General features: G+C 39.6%; 1 protein-coding gene across 2 annotated transcripts; it reads right to left on the reverse strand.

Annotated features, from left to right (window-relative positions):
* Nucleotides 1–1314: 1314 nt before the first annotated feature.
* On the reverse strand, nucleotides 1315–18699 carry LOC117854776 (protein MOR1). 2 transcript variants are annotated; one of them, XM_034737026.2, is made up of 53 exons: nucleotides 18281–18699; nucleotides 18021–18126; nucleotides 17808–17931; nucleotides 17000–17079; nucleotides 16737–16914; nucleotides 16589–16653; nucleotides 15276–15358; nucleotides 15090–15175; nucleotides 14892–15005; nucleotides 14528–14647; nucleotides 14248–14350; nucleotides 13871–14007; nucleotides 13719–13784; nucleotides 13506–13620; nucleotides 13371–13411; nucleotides 13065–13136; nucleotides 12878–12982; nucleotides 12182–12287; nucleotides 11294–11406; nucleotides 11128–11215; nucleotides 10168–10268; nucleotides 9843–9950; nucleotides 9664–9769; nucleotides 9510–9589; nucleotides 9273–9422; nucleotides 9097–9172; nucleotides 8868–8992; nucleotides 8522–8782; nucleotides 8373–8447; nucleotides 8203–8284; nucleotides 7989–8110; nucleotides 7425–7517; nucleotides 7252–7329; nucleotides 6154–6249; nucleotides 5968–6069; nucleotides 5763–5864; nucleotides 5478–5660; nucleotides 5288–5399; nucleotides 4896–4972; nucleotides 4709–4788; nucleotides 4570–4635; nucleotides 4359–4485; nucleotides 4059–4178; nucleotides 3884–3961; nucleotides 3641–3799; nucleotides 3408–3566; nucleotides 3242–3339; nucleotides 3008–3164; nucleotides 2799–2915; nucleotides 2607–2702; nucleotides 2351–2422; nucleotides 2026–2263; nucleotides 1315–1923 (listed from the first exon to the last, which is right to left on the reverse strand). In XM_034737026.2, the coding sequence occupies exons 1-53, from the start codon at nucleotides 18441–18443 to the stop codon at nucleotides 1682–1684; spliced, it is 6003 nt and encodes a 2000-aa protein (XP_034592917.1). In that variant the 5' UTR covers nucleotides 18444–18699; the 3' UTR covers nucleotides 1315–1681. The 2 variants fall into 2 exon arrangements, with proteins under 2 accessions (XP_034592917.1, XP_034592916.1); XM_034737025.2 differs by having other exon boundaries at nucleotides 1315–1926.
* Nucleotides 18700–20829: the final 2130 nt, after the last annotated feature.

A 20829-nucleotide genomic window follows, 5' to 3' on the forward strand; every position in this document is an offset into this window, starting at 1 on the left:
CCATTCCGTTGCTTGCCTCGGAGCAGCGCCGCCGACTGATTTGATGCATTGCCCTGCGGGCCTGCGGACAGCCCACCAAGTGGCAAGACGCATGGCATGGTGAATCGCAACCGGCCGGTTGGTGGAGCACGCACGCCCGCTGCAAGGAAAGGGTCATGCATCACGCACTGGATCCCGGTGTGTTTCAGAATTCAGAGACGTTTAGCACGTTGCGCACAAGGGCTGCCCTGCAGCAGTTGAATAGTCGAACCACATGCCTCTTGCGGTTAAGGGCTAGGGCGCCCAAGAAGATTCCAACCGGGTATCCACTGCACAATTATGATATGATGAATGTTTTTTTTCTATTCTTTTCCCTCAAAAAGAGGCTTTGCTTCTCTACCTTTTTCCCTAGAGTCGAACCCTCTGCTTGACGATTAACGTAGGCCATTGATTGCAACTTGCTAACCGAGCTGTTGTGATCTTGATTGGTAATCAACGGTTGTTGGCATTGTGCATCAGAGGGTGCAGAGAAACGAAGGGGATGAAATCCGTCCAAATTTGGTACCTCCAATCCAAAAAAACAAAAAAAAAACAGAGAGAGTAGATTCGATTTGGAAGGAGATACTAGTAATGGATAGGGTGGTCTTTTCATCTGCAAACAGATTTAAATAAAGGGCTATCAGAGCAGGACGGTAGTGCAAAAATGAACTTGGGCCTCAACGAAAGGACGGCAAAGAACATCCTCTCTGGCCGGCCGATCGGCCGAAAAGAAAAAAATGTGCATCATGTGGATTAGGAGGGAAAATACAAGCATCCAAAATGAATGATTCCAGTTATGTCACGCATTTAATGTAACCGAAGCATGAGAAACATTGCCAAATGCTTGTGTCGTGACTAAAAACTTTTTCGATCGAAACAAACATGATGCGACTGCGTGGGAAGTTTTTTCCACGCATTTCGGCTTCTGTCATCTTTGAGACTTTCAGAGAAAGCCTATTAATCGGTTAGACTGAAATCAAGCTGCTCCTAGCGTGCTGTGCTGTGTGGACAGCGGTGGCATTCATCAGGCCATGTTAATCAGCTGCCGCGCTGGCACAGGACAACCTGCGAAATGAAGAGTGTACGTAGAGGATTTGTGGAAAAGACTCATTTATTGCTCTTTGCCAGTCTATTTGATGAAAGCCTTCCTACAAGTTTCTTCATTTGTTGGAATCCCTGAGAAAAACGTCGACTTCAAAATCTCGGCATAATAAAGCAACTCAATTTAGTCATCGGCACTGATCGAAAAAGATCAATGATAAAACGTCAGTAACATAATTTTCCACACCATCAACGAAACCAAACTATTATGCATGCATAAAACCGTCCATTTCACAAGTACATTTTGCAGTTAATTTAAAATGCACAATTCTATTGCTGTACACCACAGGAAAAATCACCACAGTACGGCAAAATGTGTTAATACTAAATAGCATAGCCCTTCATGGACTAGCTTCTACAAGGAAAACATCTAGCTAGCTCTCACCTAAACTGCACCCAAAGGCTCTGCAAGAATGGATTGACCCAGCACGGGGGTTACGAAATGTCGCCCCCGCGCCGTGTAGTTCATCCGACATACCTATCTACAAACAACAGCATCACTATGCCTCAAGTTTACAATGAATTACAATGGTTGGTATTTCTCCGAGTGCTGTTATCGTATCTATAGTGGTTCCATAGATCCACTCTTTAGCCTCTCCATTCGTGCTTGCAACCCAGATAGAGCTCGTTCATCCATGGGCGGAATATTACTTTGTTGTTGGGGTTCACCATCCAATTGTGTCCCAGCATGGAGCATATTACTTCCGTTCATACTTGCCAGTGGCCGAGCCTGGGATCCATCGAAATGACCTACAGCTGCGGCTTGAATGCTTTTCATCCTTTCCCGAAGAGCATCCAATGTCCCTGCTGGTAAAGAAATAATAATTCCAACAATCAGATGACGTAGATATTGATAGCATATACAATTATGTATGCAGATGAATTAAGGCAGTATAGGATGGGAACCTGAAGTCTGGTATCTATCGGTTTGTTGGTCCATAGAATGTAATCTAGAATCATCTCCTCTGAAGGCCTGTTGTGCCTCAGCGCTGGCATCATCTTCGTTAGACTCTGTTTTGCCACTAATCGATTTTGTATGAACAGGAGAAGGTGCAAATTTTGGAGAAGGTATTGCTGCTATTGGAGGAGGCGTGGATAATGGAAGACTAGAGGGTGTTCTTCCAGCTGCCGCATTTTTCTCCACCTGCATTCGCGAACAATGTAAATTCAATTGTACCTAAACAATATTTGTCAAAACAAGCTCGAACTGATCCATGACGGAGGTTCAAACCTGAGCTAGCCCATCTCTGATATAGGTTCTAAATGCTTCACTTGCATTCTGAAGCTGAGAGAATATGTCAACCTGAGAAAGTGATGGTCGATCAGAAACAAACAGAATAGAAAGCTCAATATATTACAAACTTCCAAATAAAATATGCACTGTAAATGATCCAAAAACCAATGTAAACTAAACTAGTTTAAAACATTCACTTGGAATAAACAGTCCTAATGTTGAACCTTCTAGGGTTGTAATGGATTAGCAATACCTTTGGATACAGCTGGGTTATTCGATAGAGTTCATACAGACCAATTGTACATGTCTGCTTATCACCAATTTTCTTGAAGACAGCTGCAAGCTCTTGCTGTTCATACAGACCAGGAAGATAAAATAGAATGTAAAATCACCACATTAATTACTTGCTTCACAAAAATGAACGGCTAAAAAAAGATGGTTGCACCTTCAATTGCGCATCAGCTGAGTGAGTAGATGGGTTTGGACTGTTCGATGCAGCATCACCCCAGTGAGTTTGACCCATAGGTCCCGATGGTGTCAACATTCTAGCTGCTGCAAGGGTCTAGGATTGACCAAACAATTTGCTTAGGGTAACAGTGAGAAAAAAAAACACTGAATGAAGCTCTAGTGTAACAGTGGGTTCGGATGTTCTACCTGAAGATTAAGATCAATGTATGCTAGAATTATTGGCTGAGGTTCAGCATCTATAGGAACCATTGAAAGGTGACCTTTAATTGCCGTCCCTCGAAGCTTGACAAGTTCATGCAAGACAGTTTTCACCATTCTTAATGGCTTATCATCAGCACCAGCCCTACAGATTATACAAAATATCTATGTAAAAAAATCCAAAGAAATAATTAAAGAGCTATCCAAGAGAAAGGCACAGACCTTTTACGTATTTCTTCCATTCCTAGTTCTTGTAAATAGATATGAATGCTCTGAAGAATTCGATCAAGGTCAACTTCATAGATTGTACTCTGAAGAACCTGAGATGGAATGCAGAGTGTCAGAAGTAATAATCTGTAGATATTAGTGCAACCAAATAATCACATACCTTTGTCAACTTAATTAAACATTTGACAACTAAGTCTGAAAACTTCTGATTCTTTACAGCAAGAGACTCTGTTGGTGTAGGTGATGGCCATCTTGAAGGGTCCAAAGGCCTCAATAAATTAATTAGCACAACAAAAGAGGATGTTCGCTCAGCATTATCCTGTTGAAAACAGAACCATTGAAGAAAGCAAATATGATGAGCGAAGGAAAGCATGAAAAAGAAATGTTACGTACCAGGATCTTAAGCATTAAAACATTTAGTGCTTTGAGTAATTGACTGCCATCATCCATAAGAGGAACTCTTTCATCCAAAAGCCAAAGAAGTAACTCCGTAATAAGGTTGTCCAGGGTACCCTCCTTCACAGCATGAGCAAGACGTTTGATTTGAAACGTCTGCCAAAATAATCAAGATTTTAGATAAACAGAATTCAACATAAGAGAAAAGCAAAGGGCCAAACGTAAAACATGTCAACGAACCTGCATGAGTGTATTTAAAACATATTTGCAAGATCTTGAAGATGCACCAGACAGGCTAAAATTGAAGGTCTTTGGAACCTGCAAGAATTCATGATGAAATTAAAAGTTAGGAGAGTGACGTACTCTGAAAATTAAGAGAGAGAAAATGTAACATGAATGCACAGCAAAGACTAACCATAACGGCCAAGCATGAAACTAATCTGTCAGCTTCCTTAATGAGATCTTCAAGCACTGAGCTTTCAGGGTCAGCCGCCTGGGTTAGCTCATGGCATATGACTTTCATGCCTTCAACAGACTGCAGAAAACAAAGGCATATATCAGGCCAATGTTTGTGTTTAATAAGTGAATGTAAAATTGCAATGACACTAGGTTTTAAAAGCTTGAAACCACTACACATCATGTAAAAACGGATCAACACGGCCTCAGCATGATGGGAAAAGGTGGGTGGGCTTTGGGAAGTGAGGAAAAGCACGACCTGCTCAGGCAAACCCAGTGCAACAATCTCAAGAGCTTCACGCCAGTCAGCAGGACCAGTTGCAGCTGGCATCTGCCTAGGAACCATATGCCTATTCATATGAGCATCAGCATATCCAAAGTTGTCCCTATTGACAGACGAGCATAGACAAGCTGTGTTATGTGATGGTATATAAATAAGTATGAAGAGTACAATAAGACACCTGGAGCACCTTGAGATCATTGACCCTGCTACTGAACGGGAAACTACTTCTCCACTTTGTTCTGCTACGTCAGACCTACATCCATAAAATGAAAGTATGAATAATTAAAAGAGAAATTAATATCAGCCATTCAGAAACAAGGACAAACCCATTCTCTCTAACTGAACGTCTCAAAGCTGCTCGAGCATCACCAGGCCTTCCTTCTCTCCTTTTTTCCATTTCCCTAGCCTGACATACCATCAGATAGGATATGGTAAACACCTTAGTCGTATCAAGTGGTTGTTGCAAGTGTGCTAAAAATAGCAGAATCTGTATGTTGGGTGACAGAAACAAACCTTCCATTTGAACCTATCATCAAGCATGCTTCTTTGGGCATCTGAGAGTTTTCCAACATAGCGCCATACATCATCCCCTGTTTGGTCAAACATAGTAAAACTTTGAGGCTCTTGCAAAGTTGTATAAATATTGCAAAAGAGACATAAATCCTGCTAAATACAGTATACACACTGATTTATCGCTGTGCGAATACACAAGAACACATATCAAACGAATAAAATAAATTTCCCAGGAGTATAGGTTTGGAAAGCATGCAAATATTTTATCTTGGATTACTACAAAGGGACCATGAAACTGCAATTTTGCAAACCAGCTTAAGGGTATGATTGGGTATGCTGCAAAAGGAGGTTATAGATATACAGTTAAAGCTACTAAAAAAGTGGGTGCATACCGAGGTTTTTGTAGGCAGTTGCAAGTGTATTAAGAGCAGCTTTCCTGATCTCACCATCACGCTCTGCTGTCAGTGCTGCAACAGATGGCAAGTTTTTCATCAACCCACCAACCTGCACGACAGAACAAGTATCTGCTATAAGTAACGCAATACCATTTAACCAGCACACATGACAGGTAGTGATTCAGACCTCAGTCCCATGATGGTCCATGAAGTATCCAATGATATCAACACATTCTATCCTAGTCCGGTTATTCTTGGATCGCAGTCCCTCCAAAACATAGGGAAGTAGTTTGGGAAGAGAATAAATGTTGACCATTTGCTTTATCAGCTCCCCCATTTTTTCCCTAACTTTTTCAATGTTATGACCAGACTGCAATACAACAATAATTTGGTCATGAAAGCGAACAGTGATAACATATAATATGATATTTTATACTAAGCAGTTTTTGTACAGCTTAAGTATCTATGGTACCTTCTCCATAAGGCAAGGAAGAAAAATTGCAGCTTCAGCTTCTGTTAACATGTAAGATTGGTCTTTTAGAAGATCAAACAGCTCTGGAAGAAAGTCAAGGACCTACAGGTAATGTAGTACACAGTATAGAAACCGATTAGGTTAAAGTGCAGCAAAAAAGGAGACAAGGCCAGTATAGTTCTTAACAAGGGTGCTATGCATTTACCTTCAGCAAACATGTTGTGTTAGATTCACAAAAGCGTAAGACAAACCACCTTAATAGTATGTCAAGAAGCTCAATTACTTCTTTCCCACTTGAAGGGAGTGCCTGCACAATTGCAACAGTATCATAAAAAAAGAAAAACTACAGCAAGAATCTATATTAAATCACTCATTAATATCAATTTCTAACCTTTTGTAGCAATTCGATACCATCTATTTGCCTCTTAAAGTCTGAGTTCCACAGTCGCAAGCTTACATCTTCTCGGAAATGTTTAAACAAATCAATCTGCGCATACAATCCAAGAAAATCAGCTGCTATGTTCACGCAGCAATAGCCATTAGCACATAGGGCAAAAGGAGGGGGGAAAACAGTGCAGATGTGTAAAATCAAACTAACAAGCAAATGAGCACTTCATTTTGAACATACCAAAAAAAATGAAACGCTAAATTCCAATATGTAAAAAATGTGCATCCACAAAAATTACTTTTTTCAAAAAAAACTAATATTAGCATATGTGCATATTTCTAGACAGTACGGATTCACAACCACCAACTAACACAATTTGAGAACACAGGATGTTTCTCAGATTAATATAATTGGAAAAAAAATAAGCAACTGTGTTTCCATCATTTCTCAGTCATTATCACCCACTTAACTTCACTAGAGATCGGATGTTCTCTTGGGACCCAGACAAATCTGAGATTTAAAACACTCACATAATTTCATCCTGTTTAGATATCAAGTCCATATAAACTGTATATCATATCAATTAATTAAAATCAAGATCCTTTTTTAGAACTACAAATTTGAATTCAATACATTTCAAAAAAAAAAACTTTCAGGGTACTGATGGTTGGTAACCAGTTAGGCACAGGATTTCCTTTTCATGCAATGGAGTCAGCCTTTGCAACACCATTGTGCAATACCAAATATCAATGCTATAGGGCTTTGTTCCGTATGAATCTGTTATACTGATCAAAAAGTTAAGAGTTCCGCTTCTGCTACATAACTGTACAGCATCTACTACCGTGGATTTGATCAAATTGTGTACAATTGCTACCATAGGATTTGGTATCCAAGCATGAGAGTGTAACATTTACTGTACCAGCTAGTCCCCATTGTCTTCATTAAGAGCATTTTGCTAAATGTAAAGGTTTTTACTAGGTTATGCAACAAAGGTCACAAGGAAAATGCCAGCAGAAAAGCACTCTACTGGAACATATATAGAAATATAACAGGATGCAAATGTAACAATCTTAAACCGGTTCCCTTGTACACAACACAAACCTTTAATTCATCAATCTGCTCTCGGCGCGGTTCTTCAAACTTGAATTTCCTTACCAAAACACGTCTCTCCCGCTCTTCCTGAACAAGTACATTTGTGTGAGATCAGCACACAACCCAGAGATGTATTTTTTTAACCAACAACTCAGATGTTATGGGGCCCTATGATCACTAACCTTGTTTGAATCCTTTATGTTAAATAATGCCTGGGATTGTAGATGATCTTGAGAAGAAACCATAGTAACAGATGCTCTTGCTGGAAGTCCTCTCTGATAGTGGAGCAAGATAGTTAGAAAACAGTTCCAGGTGCATATCAGGTGGAATGGCCTACTTTTTGGTATCGGCGAAAAGAGATCCAAAACCATTCATTCAAGCTTCGGGAAAAAAAAATGGAACTTCACACATCCATCTTATGACATATCTTGTCGCAGAAGTTGAGGTTCAATCTCATTCCAGTTTAATTCATGAAAACGACACATTTCAAGTGAATATGCTAGAGAACATAGTATCTAGTGTATATTCACCCAAATTTGTCATTTTTGAGTTAAGTTGGAATGACTTTAAACCTTAACTATAGTGACAAGATATACCATAAGATGAACTATGGATGTCCCAAGTTTAAATTTTTTAAAAAAAAACTTCAAAGTGCGCTTTTGAATGAATTTTCACCATTTCAAAAACTGACACATTTTAATTGAAGTTGCACCCTTCCCACAATGACAGTGAGATAAAACACATACTTGAGACACAGGTTTGCCCACATTAGAACCACGATCATTTGGACCATGTTTACTGCTCTTCAAACCAGCTTTTGATGGCAAGCTCATGCTTGTTGTCACCATCTTGACAGATTCAGAAAATCCTGGTGTAATGCAGCAATGACAAGTCAGAACAAAAAATTCAACGACTACAGAAAAACAACTACATTGCAAAACATGATCTGCAAGACACCACCTTCATGTACAGTAGTCAGTTTCAACCTCTCTGCTACAATGGCCAAAGTAGGTGATGGCAAATCTTTTAGGTTCCTTCCAACCTAAACAAGACAATAAATTCAGTTGAAGTAGAAAGCTCCAGCATTAGATGGAAAGATGGATTAAAAGGAACAGGTAGATGAACCATACCACTTCTTGGCCACAGATTTTAAGAATTTCATTCATAAAGGATTCAGCAGCTTTACGGACTTCAGAAGATTTATCCTTTTCAAAAAGAAGGGTTAGCCATTATATGTTTCCATTAAACATAGAATCAAAAGATCAGTTTCGACTGGTACCATCAAAGAAGATGCCGAAGGCTTCAACAAAGGCAAAGCCTCAGATGGATCACCCATTTTTGAAACATGCTTAGACAGCCAATCAAAAAGGTCTTTTCGCCCTTCTGAACCTGTTTTCTGATCACCCAAAGTCACTATAATATATGGAACCATCTTGTCGAGTTGGGCAGCAGCAACCCATGAATCTAGAGCAGTCAATGTGCATTCTCGCATGTGCTTCTTGTTGTCACCAAGGCATTTCAGCACATCCGCCAAAATACCCTTCATAACAAACAGTTCTCCGTTATTGTAGCGGCCAAAATATGCATACAGAAGTACAGAGATAAAAAGAGAGTTAGTTCCAAACCTTGCTTGATTTTTCAACAGAAGGGCCCATAGCAGATGCAAGACCACCAATAGTGGACAAGGTTGCCATTACTAAATTTTTGTTGCTGTCATAAAGACGGCCTCTAAGTGCCGTGAACAGGTCAACTGCAGTGATAAGATGGCCAAGACAATTTAGTACAAATTAGGTGAATATAACTCTTAATAGATACAAATTTAATGGCTGTTTGAGATAGATAAAAACGGTGAACCTGTTCCTGTAGGCTGGATGCGTTTATGAGCCTCCTCCACAATTTTGTTGACTGAATCAATGGACTCTAGTCGTACCTGTCAATTCGCATCAGCATAATATAAATATCACAATAAAATACTAGACAACATACAGAAATAAAATAAATTAATGAGAAACAAGTTAAGTGCCCAATACCTTCCAGTCAGGACTGCCCAAATTTTTTAGTAAAGTAGGCGTTATCTTAGCACTAATGTCTTCCCGTGGCAGCCCATCAGACGGGCCAGCAGATGTAGAAGATGCAGTGTCCAAAACTCTTACTGTTCTCTTCGGAGGAGCAGCGGCACCCTATGAATTGAGCCAAATTGGTGTCAGTGAAAATATAAGTAAAAAAAATATGACGCTTCTCCAAACAGTAACTGAAACACAGCATACCTCAAAAGGATTTTTTTCATATTCAGCATCCAGGGCACTTAGAAGTGCAGGTTTAACATCACTTAAAAAGCCCTTGATGTCTGCAGGAAGGTTTATTTCAAAAACATGACCTTGCAACTATTAACATGATGAAATTCGAGAACTATAAGATGACCTGGTCCCACAAACTTATGTAGCATCCCAATTAGTTTTATAGTAGCATTTCTTGTTGCAGCAGCACTTGATTGAAGACCGATGTCTTTGCAAAAATCAATCATGTCCTGGAACAACAAAGACCACTAAGAACAAGAGTGTGGTAAACCTGCAAGTATAGACATATAGAGGAAAGTGCACCTTTAGCTTCAAATTAGAGATCCCAAAATCTTCTACAGCAGAGACCATCCAAAGAATACCCTCACTAAGAACCTTGGGATTCTTGTGCTCCTTTGTTATTTTGTATAGCTACAAAAATATAATACACATAATTTTAGTGGTTGCCAAACATCATCCAAGTTGGGGTTTCTGTGCATTCAATCAACTCACAGAACAAAATCGGAAAGACATTCTATGCATTGAATATATTGAAGGTCAGTGTATAACCTTAGCAAATTAGATTAATTCAAAAATGTATAGGACCTTTCGAGCAAAAAAATAAGCATAGTGTAATATTAGCTCTTACCCTCTCAAACACAAATCCTGGACCTACAGCCTCACAAAAGGCAGTGAGACATTTCATTGCATGGGCCCGTGTTTTTATATCAGCAACCCTTTCACTTATGCCTGAGAGAAAATAGCAATTCAGGAAGTTAACAATTTTACTAAAATCAACATTCTATAACACATGACCAAGAAATAAAAGTGAAATATTTCAAATAAATTGAAAAAACAGCAAAATATGATCGATAGATATTTAACAACAAAGGTTATATGGAATCAAAGGTAGTGCATCTTATATGCAGTGCAGACAACACAAGAACCCCCAAGTTATACGTGAACACTAACAAAAAAAAAACAAAAGGCTGCACAGAAGCAAGATTAAGAGAAGCTATACGTTATATCAGCTTGAATGAACCACAGCAGAAAATAGTATGCATCCCTCTAATAGGAATTGGCAACAGGCAAGTATATTATAGTAAAATCCATAAATAGAATTTCATGAAAGAAGCCCCATCGCTTTTCATAATTAATGGTGTAGAAATCAAGATGTGCTGAAATTAAATTCCATCAGATACTTTAACTTTTTCAACATCTGGTGGGTACTTAACTTCAAATTAAAAACTTTGATTTTTTTTAAATAGATATTCTGTGGTTGGCGACTTACCTCAATAAAATCTATGCAATCGTAAGGCGTGACAATAATGTTAGTTAATACTTCATTGACTTTGTTTATGATCCCACCAGCCAAACTAGGGCAGGAAATAAACTTAGGTTCAACCAGCGATCTGGGACTCATGTTATGTGTGCTATACTATTCCTGGTTACATCATGATTCACAGCGGCAACAAGCTCACAAACTTCTGGTTTTAAGGTGTTAACAATTAAGCTTAGGTGGGTTCATGCTCTGACAAAGCCACAGCCAATCTCATCTTTAGGTGCAAGATACATAGCTAAAGTACTGGAGAAGAAGAGGAGCTCGTACCAAGAAGGCATAGAACCACACATCGCTTTGGAAATTTGTTTACAGTCGAGGAAATATGGGCGATGACCTCTATAACTTGTTGTTGTACCTGTTTCATTTAAATCTTACATTAAATTACTTCCATAAAGAAGGGAAACGAAAAAAATAGTCAGCAAGCAGTAAGTACCTGAACATTCTTTTCACTCCATCCAGGCACAGCGCACAACAAACGAATCAGAAGTTCAGCAGACTTATCAAGTTCTGTAAGACTTTCCACCTCCTGCTTGAGCATGCCAATAGCTGCCACACATAGCAACCATAGATGTAAGAAGATTAAACAGAAAATTGAAGCAACTTTATTCCAAGAAATAAAGGAATGAAACTGAAAAGGCAGCCGAATCAAAATGTATAGCAACAAAATTTCTCGATTTTTCTTTTCAACACCAGCAGGAGAATCATGTATCCTATTAAGCTGATAAAATAGTTACCAGATACAGAACAGAGTTACAAGGAAAATAAATGCATGCACTAAATGTTAGTCTCGCTGCAAATGTTAGAAGCTTTAAAGCTTCAGAACAGAAAATAGAAGCAACTTTTATTTCTAGAAAGAAAGGAATGAAACAGAGGTGGCAGCCAAATCAACAGTGTTACAACAAGATTTCTTCGTTTTTTTTTCTTGTCTCAAACTAGCATGAGGACTTGCCATTCTACTAAGATGATGAGCAAACGAAGGAAAAGAACACTACTGCACTTACTAGGATACTAAGAAAACAATCGCATGCGCATATTGCTTTACTAGGATACTAAGTAAACAATCTGCACACATGCACACCAGAATCCTTGCTCAAACAAGGTATCCTCGTTTAAGATGAGCAAACAAACAAACAGATGGGTGTAAAAGAACAATAATAATTGGGCTAGAGATGAAAACCAACAAGAGGTGCAGAAAAAGGGATATGAGATGCAAGAGAGAGAGAGAGAGAGAGAGAGAGAGAGAAATGACTCTAGGTTAATCCTTCCAAATGAAACAAAATAAACAAAACTATAGGATAGGCTACACAAGGTTAACAGTAACCTTCAAGCCGCTCTTTCCAGACAGTGCTCTTCAATTGGGAAATTGTCTCAGCTTTCACAACGGATCCTAACCTCTCTTCTATTTCCTCCAAACTCATCTCTGCCGGCTGCAAAATAAAACAATAAATACGATATATGAGTCGTGTATACTATCTACAGCTATGAGTTTCATCCATTGTTTGAGGGAGGAGGGGGACAACACCAATAGACCTTTAAATATCTGGAGGACGTAAAGAGAGAACCAAACTCATAAATCCATTGTTTTCTTATATTTGGGACAAAATAAACTACTCCCTCCAGTTCAAAATCTTTGTTTTGGAAAGCCACTTTTACAATCTTCAAAATACTTGTTCTACAACTTTTAGGAAACTTCGGCCTATTTTTTCTAGTCTTACCCTTCCTTTTGTGCATCATAAATTAACCTTTTTCCCCCATGCATGCAAACAATAGAGTATTAATTGAGGGTAAGATGGTCATTTTGTCTATTCCTCTAGCAGTGCCGAACTCTAAAGTCTGAAATAACATGCATTTCAAATCGAAGGTAAGGACTGCTAAAATTTCCACGAAGAAAAAAAGAAATGACAAAGTCCTAGTTCTAAACTAACAATCGGGATTTCTTTCAGTAAAGGCATAATTATGCACATCATGAAAGGCATATCATAACACGGAAATGGTTGGATTCTTGCAAACAAATCACCTCCACATCTTCAATCTCAGGAGCAGCAGATGTCTTTGACTGTGATCCACCATCTGTCTTTTTTGATGCAGTGGATTTTGATGGTCCAGATTTCTTAGCAGCAACCTGAAAACAAGGAAAACAATCCCCCACATAAGAAAATGGTCCACAAATTCAAAGAATAGAATATACATCCAACAAAACTAACCGCTGCCTGCACGGGCTTCTTTCCACTAAGCATGCTTGCAGCAGATCTCTTCATGGACAAGCTATCTGCAGCCTATAAACAGAATAACCGTGCTTCAGTTGTCAGACATTTGATCAACAGAAACGATCATGAATAAACATTGTTCTGATACATGAGGTTGATAGCAGCTAGGCACTGGGAGAGGAATGTTGAAAGCATTTTTAAGAATTCCTACACAAACTTTATACAGGCACTGGGAGAGGAATGTTGACAGGCTGTAACATCTTCTTAGTATAAATATTGGAATTACAAGATCAACAAACATACCCCGCGAGCAGATGTGGCAGCTCCTGAAGTTGGGATAGGCGCTGGAAAAATGAAGTTTGTACAGAAATTAAGCCAAAACAGAGACATTCAATCCATTACAACAAGTAAAACTACAAACCCAAAAGAAAATCTAACCTGTCCCTGAACTCAAAACAGTCTCACTGGCAGAACCAATCATATCTGACAGTTTCTTTTTCCTCACATCGTCTAATTTCTCCAGCGATCGTTCCAAGGGTTTCATACCAACCATCTATACAGACAGTAAAAGTAGCACACCGTCAAGATTTTAGAGCTACGCCTTGATATATGTAATTAAGTAAAGAGAAAGGCAAGCACTGAAAAAGAAACCTTGGCAATGGCAGTCAAAACAGAAAATGAAGCGTCTCGTACTTCTGGTGTACCATCATTCAAGCACTAAATATTGATGAAATGCAGATCAGAGTAAATACACGATAGCAAATAAGAAGAAATACCACTGGCAGTATAAAGTGGTTATTCACCTCCATGCAGATAGGAACATATTCCTTGTGTAACTTTAGTACATTTGCTTTATTGCTTGTTTCAATGCAAAATGCAACCCAGGTCAGTGTTAAGGAACGAACAAGAGGGACCTTATTTTTTACAGCCACCCGAACATCTGCATCATCCAAAGAAAGCATTTTTCTTATTGAGGCTTTGATCCAAGCTGAAAAGTAAGTCTTGGGATTTAAAAGGAATTTTATATTACTTTTTGCCCTAGTTTCACTAGCTTACCAGTAATATTACTTTTGAGTAAATAGAAATATCACCACTATAAGGCTAAAATAACCACAATAACAATGAAAATAATATTACACACAGACGTGGGAGATATAGATTCTGCCAGAAAATTACAAACCTTCAATCACGTCAATAAGTGTAAAACAGCCAGACGTGTGCATCGCTTGAAGTGTTTGAGATAGTGCTTCCGTCATCGTCGGCTTTTTTTCTTTCAACTTTTCCTGTTTAACAGTACCATCAGGACAAACCGAATTATGTAAGCTTCAATGGGCACCCAAGTTCACACAGTATAAAAATAATATGCTTAATATTAAGAAACACATAAAATATCAAAACAACAAAAAGATGTAGTGGCAATGTACAGTTATTCAAGGAAAAAGGAATATTATTCTTCTTACAAGCAAAACTGGAAGAAGCATCCGTGCATTTCCAGAAAAATGGGCTCTTAAACCTTTAGCTAAATTCCCTATTGCCTGAGTAGCTTCCACCGAGACAGCCAAATTAACATCTGTGATGAGCTGCAGTACCAAAAAGACACCATAGGTAAGAATGCAGTAAGCAACTATTGGACACAACAACACTTAACACTACATCAAAGTGCTAGTTTCAGTTCGAATATGATCCCGCAAATTAATTATAAGACTTCAAAAGGAAAACAATACAAACATTCAAAGATGGTAGCTGAACATTTGGATAATTAAGATATGATAAGGGATTAGAAGATCACACAATGCAGGCGAAAAAAAAAATCAGAGATTTAACCTTCTTCAGTGTCCGGCAGATTTCATGAAAATCGCCAGGAGCAATTTTTTTGGCCGAAGCAAGCTTAGTTAACTCCGCCACAGCATCCCTTCTCTCTGACCATTTAGTCGCTTTCTGGCAACAAACATGAAAACCAATATAACAAATATCATACGATGGCGTGAACAATAGATAGTGTATTGAAAACAGATCGCATACCACACCATCCCAGAATCCAGATTTTTCTAGTGGGGTTAAAATATCTACAGGATCAACAAGGTCGTATTCATCGATCTCCACAGGGGCTGAAATATAGAATTGTGTAAGTATTCACACCTTAAATTTAAACAAACTATCAACAACATATAGGAAACTAACACGTAAATGATCCTTAGAAGAACGCACCATCTGCTGCAGCCTCTTCAGAAGTGTTAGCCCCGGTTGTCTCCACCACAGCCTCCTCCTCGAGCTCCTTTTCTTGTTCAGATCTAGAACACCATGTCAAATCACCATTTTCAAATCATCATGAAAAAAAAAAGAAACATTATATTCATAGTACGCAGGATTAACATTGTGAATATTGAAAAGGTGATTTCCAAAAGATCTACAGCAGTTCAACAGTACAATCAACATAGTCCTTATGACCCATATATTCAGTGTTTTAAAGGCGACAAGCCAACCTTGGAAACCTGTCCACGCCTTATCGCCTAGGCGACATGGCGGACCGGTTCCCCAAGGCGAGCTGGGTCCTCCCAGATGCCTAGGCGACACATTTGAAACACTGCATATATTACATATTACATACAAGAGAAGCAAATGCAATTAAAATATTTGTTATGGCTCCAAAACTAACATGTGCTTCAACTACTCCAAAAAAGAAAGAAAAAGAAAAAAGAAGCAAAACAAGGTGTGCGTGTTCTTCAAAATTTTCCCATTACACAATCCTGCGATAGCTCACTCTAAATCACATATATGGGAGAGAACATGTAATGGCTAAATCAATGAACTGAAAATTCCACATCAAGGGCTTACTTCCTTAAGATTTTAGTTTTTGAGTTAAAATACAAAGATGGCAGTGAAATAATGTGATATCATAAATGAGGTGTAATTGCCACCACGTACATAACAAAACAGATTAACACACAAGCTGCAGCCTATCTATCAACTCACAAAACAAGCAATGATATTCAAGTATAAATAGCACTACAAATAACTATTTATCTGGCATTTCAAATGGTTGCGTAGATTAGACCAGAAGTAACCCTAAACTCAAATAATAGTGTGGATGGTCAGGTTAGAAAAGGCCTCAATTCTATCATCATTTTGGGGGCTGGTCAGTATGAAAACACCGCAATTGATACGGGTTTGATGGGACTACCCCTAATCTGAATGAGGTTCTGCTAAGAGTTACACCTTTGGAGTTTGGCTGGGGCTCGAGGAATTTCCAAGCTGCTCACTCTAGTGCCAAGTGCAGACTAGGTTAGGTTTCTGTGTTTTTTTCTCATATGGTCGAGGTCAAGTTTTTGTTGTATAAAAGGCGAGCAGTGAGTGTGTGGTGTTGTATGGGTTTCCAAACCCTTTCTTCTTCTTAATATAATGATATGCAGCTCTCCTGCGTGTTCGAGAAAAAAAAAAGACCAGAAGTATTTTTCATCTGATTTATTAAATACAACAAAGAGAATGGCATAATTATTATTAAAAGGGAAAAATAGAAACACCTTATTTTTCGAGTTGGCTTAGCAAGTCCGGAGACGTTTGCCAATTCTGCTTCCAACTCCTTTTTCTGCAAACACAAAGAAGCTTGGTCATATTATTGAGTAATGGAACATAATGACTATGCATGTTACACTTTCAAGAATAACGCACCATAGTATCTCTCATCTTCTCAAATAAAATAGACTTTACAGGCTCTTTGCCAATCCACCGACAAAGTTCTAGTGTCAAACCCTTAGAAGAAGCCCGGACATTCTGGTCTGGATGATCAAACAGCTCAGGAAGCATCTTCAGAATCTTTTTGGGTGGAACTACCTTAGTTCCAAATTCACTGGTAGACGAAGGATGTTTGTAAGTATTGATAAAAACTTGTCAGCACAGGGCACAGGGAGCCAGAGGAGCAGCTAGGGACTTACCTGAGTGCTTGAAACATCACATCAATAGCAGGTACAACTGCTTTAGCCACTTTGTTCTTTACAGCCTTCTCCATGGATTCCTGATAGCACAACCATATGAAGTTTGCTTGAGCATGTTATCATGCCATACATAGTTACAAGAGGGAACATGTGACTAAAACAGATTAGCACTTTAGATGGTTTGGGAGAGCAAATAAATCAAACAAATAGGAACAGCTATAATTTCATAAGCCTTGTGGGGGCAGAGCTTCATTACAGATGGTGCGGACAAAAATAAGGAACCGAAAATTAATGAAACCGATTTATCCAATCAAATGGACATATGTTTCCCAGACGCTAGCTCTGGAAGAACACTCATGTAGCAGCTAAACTGTTTTTAATGATAGAGATAAAACTGCTGCATGCTTTTGCAGGATGCCTATGACCACAATGAAACTAGAATTGCAAAGGAGGGAAATCGCTGTTTCATGCTTCCCACATTTATTCATGCAAGGGTGCCTGAAGCCAATTGCCAATTTGACAAACTATTTGCTAAGTGAAAACGAAAACTATCTGGTGAGAGGAACATGGCACACAATCTTACATCAGCTTAGCATTTGTAACAATATTGATAGTGCATCAGACATTGCCAAACTGACAATAATATCTGCAACTATATTGAACAATACATACAAGGTCTGAGATATGTTGTGAAAACCAAGTGAACAAACAACAGCATTATGTAGTGAATGCATTGCTGCACATACATTTCATTGATGGCTCTCACAAGTCACAACAATAACTATCAGGGGGTTGATGAACAACTTACAAGGAAGACCTCTGCTGCCTCCAGTTCCACCCATAGGAGGAATGCAGCTTGAGCCTTCTCTACAGTCTTCGGTCGGCCAGTGAGGCACTTGGCCACGATCGCATCACAAACCTCCTTGGCATATCTGGAATGAAACAACTCCATAAATCGTTGCAGATGACAAATAATCAGAAGTATAACTCAGAATGACTTAGCACCTAAGGGCGCACACACCTTGAAGCGTCGGCATCAGCAGCTCGCTGGAATGCGAGAAGGGCGTCCAGCGCCTTCTCCTGCACCGGCGCATTGGAATCAGCAACCGTCTTCTTAAACAATGGCCCTAACCACCACAGCAGAACAGAAAAGCACTGCACATCAGATCTAGCACCGAAAAAGAATGCTTTCAAATCTCCAAAGGGAACGCACGAATCGCGCGTAGAGCAGATCCGAGCGAGAAATGGGGCGGATCGGAAGGCGCGGGGAGTGTATCTCACCGAACTCGCGGAGGCGGGCGTCCTTGGGGTCGGTGATCGAGTCGCAGAGGGCGGCGAGATCGATGTTCGCGTCATTCCTCACCTTCCAGTTCTTATGCTGCAGCCGCTCGTCCCACGGCAGCTTCTTCGCCTCCTTGAGGAGCTTCTCGTCCTCCGTCGACATGGCCGGCCACCGCCGCCGCCGTTGCCGCCGCGGGCCGGCTCCGCCGAACGAGAGGCACTACAGCCCCGCGCGCTCTACAGCGGCCGCCACTCTGAGGCCGATGCGGCCGCCTAGGGTTTCGAATTCGGATGGCGGCGTTCGCCGGGAGTTTGGATCGGAGGGGGTGCTGGGGGAGGAGGGAGAGAGGGAGAGAGAGAAAGATGAGGGGAGATAAAAAGGCAAAAATTATTTTTCGGGTTGGGGAAATGGTAACGGAAAATGGAGGGAGTTCGGAGTCGCGTCAGGTCAGGAGCGGGGCCTCACCTTTGTTCGCTCGGGCTCGCACGGGTGCGGAGCCGGTAGGTTCCCCGTCGGGGTCGGGGGCTAGGCGTACGGGGATGAGTTAACCATACGGTCACTTTCAGGTGGGTCAGGATGCGGGGTCCACGCGCCGCTGGATGTGTTATTGGATGGTTTGGTGGTGAGCACCCGTTCGCAACGGGAGGGAGTGGGACGGTGTCGGTCCGGTCGGGGGTTTTGAAAGATTTTGAATTTCCGGGGAAGACGGGGATGGACTCCGAGGCCACGTGTACGGACGATATTAAGTGTGTCCATCAAGGATGATGAAGCAAGATGTTGGCCTTTTCTGTCCTTGAGCACCATCCAGCGATGTATAAAAAAATATACCATACACAAACAGCTCGATTGATTAGGTTGTTTGTGGTGGATTTATTTTGAGAATTAGGCAATTAGCGATGCTATTCTTTTTAGTGGAAGTTGACATAAACAACGAGGAGTTTGTAGTAAGTGGTAGCCAATGCGCATGTCAACAACTAGGTGTATGTGGTGATTTCATCAATCTAAAAATAATATGTCAATTGAGTTTTTAGAAAATGCTAGTGTGATATTATTTATTTGCGTGTATTGTTAGATGACATTGTATTCTACGGCACAGTCGCATTTTCGACTTACGGCATCTATTAGTCCCAATTCACGCTACCTTGAAATCTAAGGCATCGTTTTGCTTTATTATGATCACTACTGTGAGATTATGGCCATATTGAACATGATGTGCCAAGTTAGCGTCAAAGGTTGTTGAGCACTTGAGCTAGTAATAATGGTTTAAAATGTTGCTAAAAAATATGTAGTAATTGAAGGAAACCAATTCTAAGAAGGAAATAACGAGTACAAGTCTGTGATAAAATATGGGAAATGGATGAGATGGAGCAATAGGCAAAAACATCTCTCGTGGCCTATAAATGATGTCGCTTGCCCTCTTTCTTTATGTTAGTGTTTGGTTTCTTTTCATGCGTGTATCTTTGGTCTATAGTCGTTCGAGTCGTATGTGGCTATGTGCTTTTGTGCTGTTGCGCGTATTTCTTTTACTTGTATTTAAAATATCCTTCTCATCTTAGATATGCAGCTCCCGTATTGATTCATGGTAGTGAAAAACAGGAGAATAATATGAGATAAATATTTTATGAGTACACAAGTGCACCTTGATAGCCCTCGGATTTATTCGTTCCTTCCATAACAGCAAGATTTTTCTATTGTCCAAATTTTTATTGAACCTTTTGCTCTCATAAAATCATTTTGGTGATCCCATGCCTTTCCATCTGCCACATCGGCTATCTTGCTTGGCACACAATCGCCCCGACATTGTTCCTCCAATCCTACCTGCTCTCGTATTTTTTTAGAAGTCGGGGAGAGATTCTACTTAAATTTTATTGATCATGTTCCTGTTTTTCTTTGTTCTACTTTTTTTTTCTTTCCCTCATATTTATTTCAATGCCTCTCCAGTGCTATATCCTTAAACATCATATTCTACCCTATCCTACATTAGATATGTCGCATCAGCACTATTCACTACAATGTTGCCATACACCAACTAGATACACCAATAATGTTTAGGCGAATCATTTGGTTTTCAAACAAGACAAAAAAAATACGAATACTTGAACCGATTTATTTTTACAGTGTAAACTTCAAGCCCGAGGTGGACCTCAGAGTTGGAGTTTTGGTAAGCGGGCCTAAAACTAGCTAAGAAGTACTCATCTTCATGCTTATACAAAGGGAGCATTTGGTTCCTCGAGCTAAAGTTTAGTTCGTGTCATATCGAATATTTGGAGATTAATTAGGAGAACTAAATATGAGTTAATTATAAAACTAATTGCACAGATGGAGGCTAAATGGTGAGACGAATCTATTAAGCCTAATTAATCCATAATTAGCAAATGGTTACTGTAGCAGCACATTATCAAATTATGGACTAATTAGGCTTAATAGATTCGTCTCGCCGTTTAGCCTCCATCTATGTAATAGGTTTTGTAAATAGTCTATATTTAATACTTCTAATTAGTATCTAAATATTCGATATGACAGGAGCTAAAATTTAGGGGAGGAACTA

Source organism: Setaria viridis, chromosome 5, assembly GCF_005286985.2.
Source record: "Setaria viridis chromosome 5, Setaria_viridis_v4.0, whole genome shotgun sequence".
Lineage (NCBI taxonomy): Eukaryota > Viridiplantae > Streptophyta > Magnoliopsida > Poales > Poaceae > Setaria > Setaria viridis.

Excerpts from the sequence above, each read along its gene's own strand:
- LOC117854776 (XM_034737025.2), bottom strand. The coding sequence starts at position 18,443 with ATGTCGACGGAGGACGAGAAGCTCCTCAAGGAGGCGAAGAAGCTGCCG. Across the intron at positions 14,648-14,891 it reads TCTGCCGGACACTGAAGAAG|CTCATCACAGATGTTAATTT; the intron begins GTTAAATCTCTG and ends TTGGTACTGCAG. Across the intron at positions 12,288-12,877 it reads CTGAGATTGAAGATGTGGAG|CCGGCAGAGATGAGTTTGGA; the intron begins GTGATTTGTTTG and ends TTTATTTTGCAG.